Here is a 300-nt window from a genome sequence, read left to right on the forward strand (position 1 = left end):
GGTAACGCCTGCCGCACCCCCCCCTTTTCTGCCTGACACTCGTACTGTCACACCACTGCTGGCCCCGGTAACCATGACACCGTACTATGCTGCAGCTGCTCCAAGACCACGGCCCCCCTCCAACACAACCTCCATGGCCAGCTACCCTGTTGCTCCACCAGCTCCTGAGGAGAGGCACCGTGCTGTGACTCCCACGCCCATCTCCACTCCCGTCACCATCCCGACCCCGATCCCCACACCCACCCCAGCCATCATCAACTACTTCAGCAGCAACAGCCGTGTCCTGGCAAGCAAGCAGAA

General features: G+C 62.0%; 1 protein-coding gene across 1 annotated transcript in view; it reads left to right on the plus strand.

The window, feature by feature from the left end:
- The window catches only part of LOC104272229 (gap junction alpha-3 protein-like), a 1,514-nt gene that overhangs the window by 858 nt on the left and 356 nt on the right, over positions 1–300 (plus strand). Inside the window, exon 2 of the mRNA XM_009867172.1 lies at positions 4–294. Within this exon, the coding sequence (XP_009865474.1) occupies positions 4–294 (291 nt within the window). The remainder of the gene's footprint in view (positions 1–3; positions 295–300) is intronic.

The sequence above is a fragment of the Apaloderma vittatum genome, unplaced genomic scaffold, assembly GCF_000703405.1.
Source record: "Apaloderma vittatum isolate BGI_N311 unplaced genomic scaffold, ASM70340v1 scaffold19883, whole genome shotgun sequence".
Lineage (NCBI taxonomy): Eukaryota > Metazoa > Chordata > Aves > Trogoniformes > Trogonidae > Apaloderma > Apaloderma vittatum.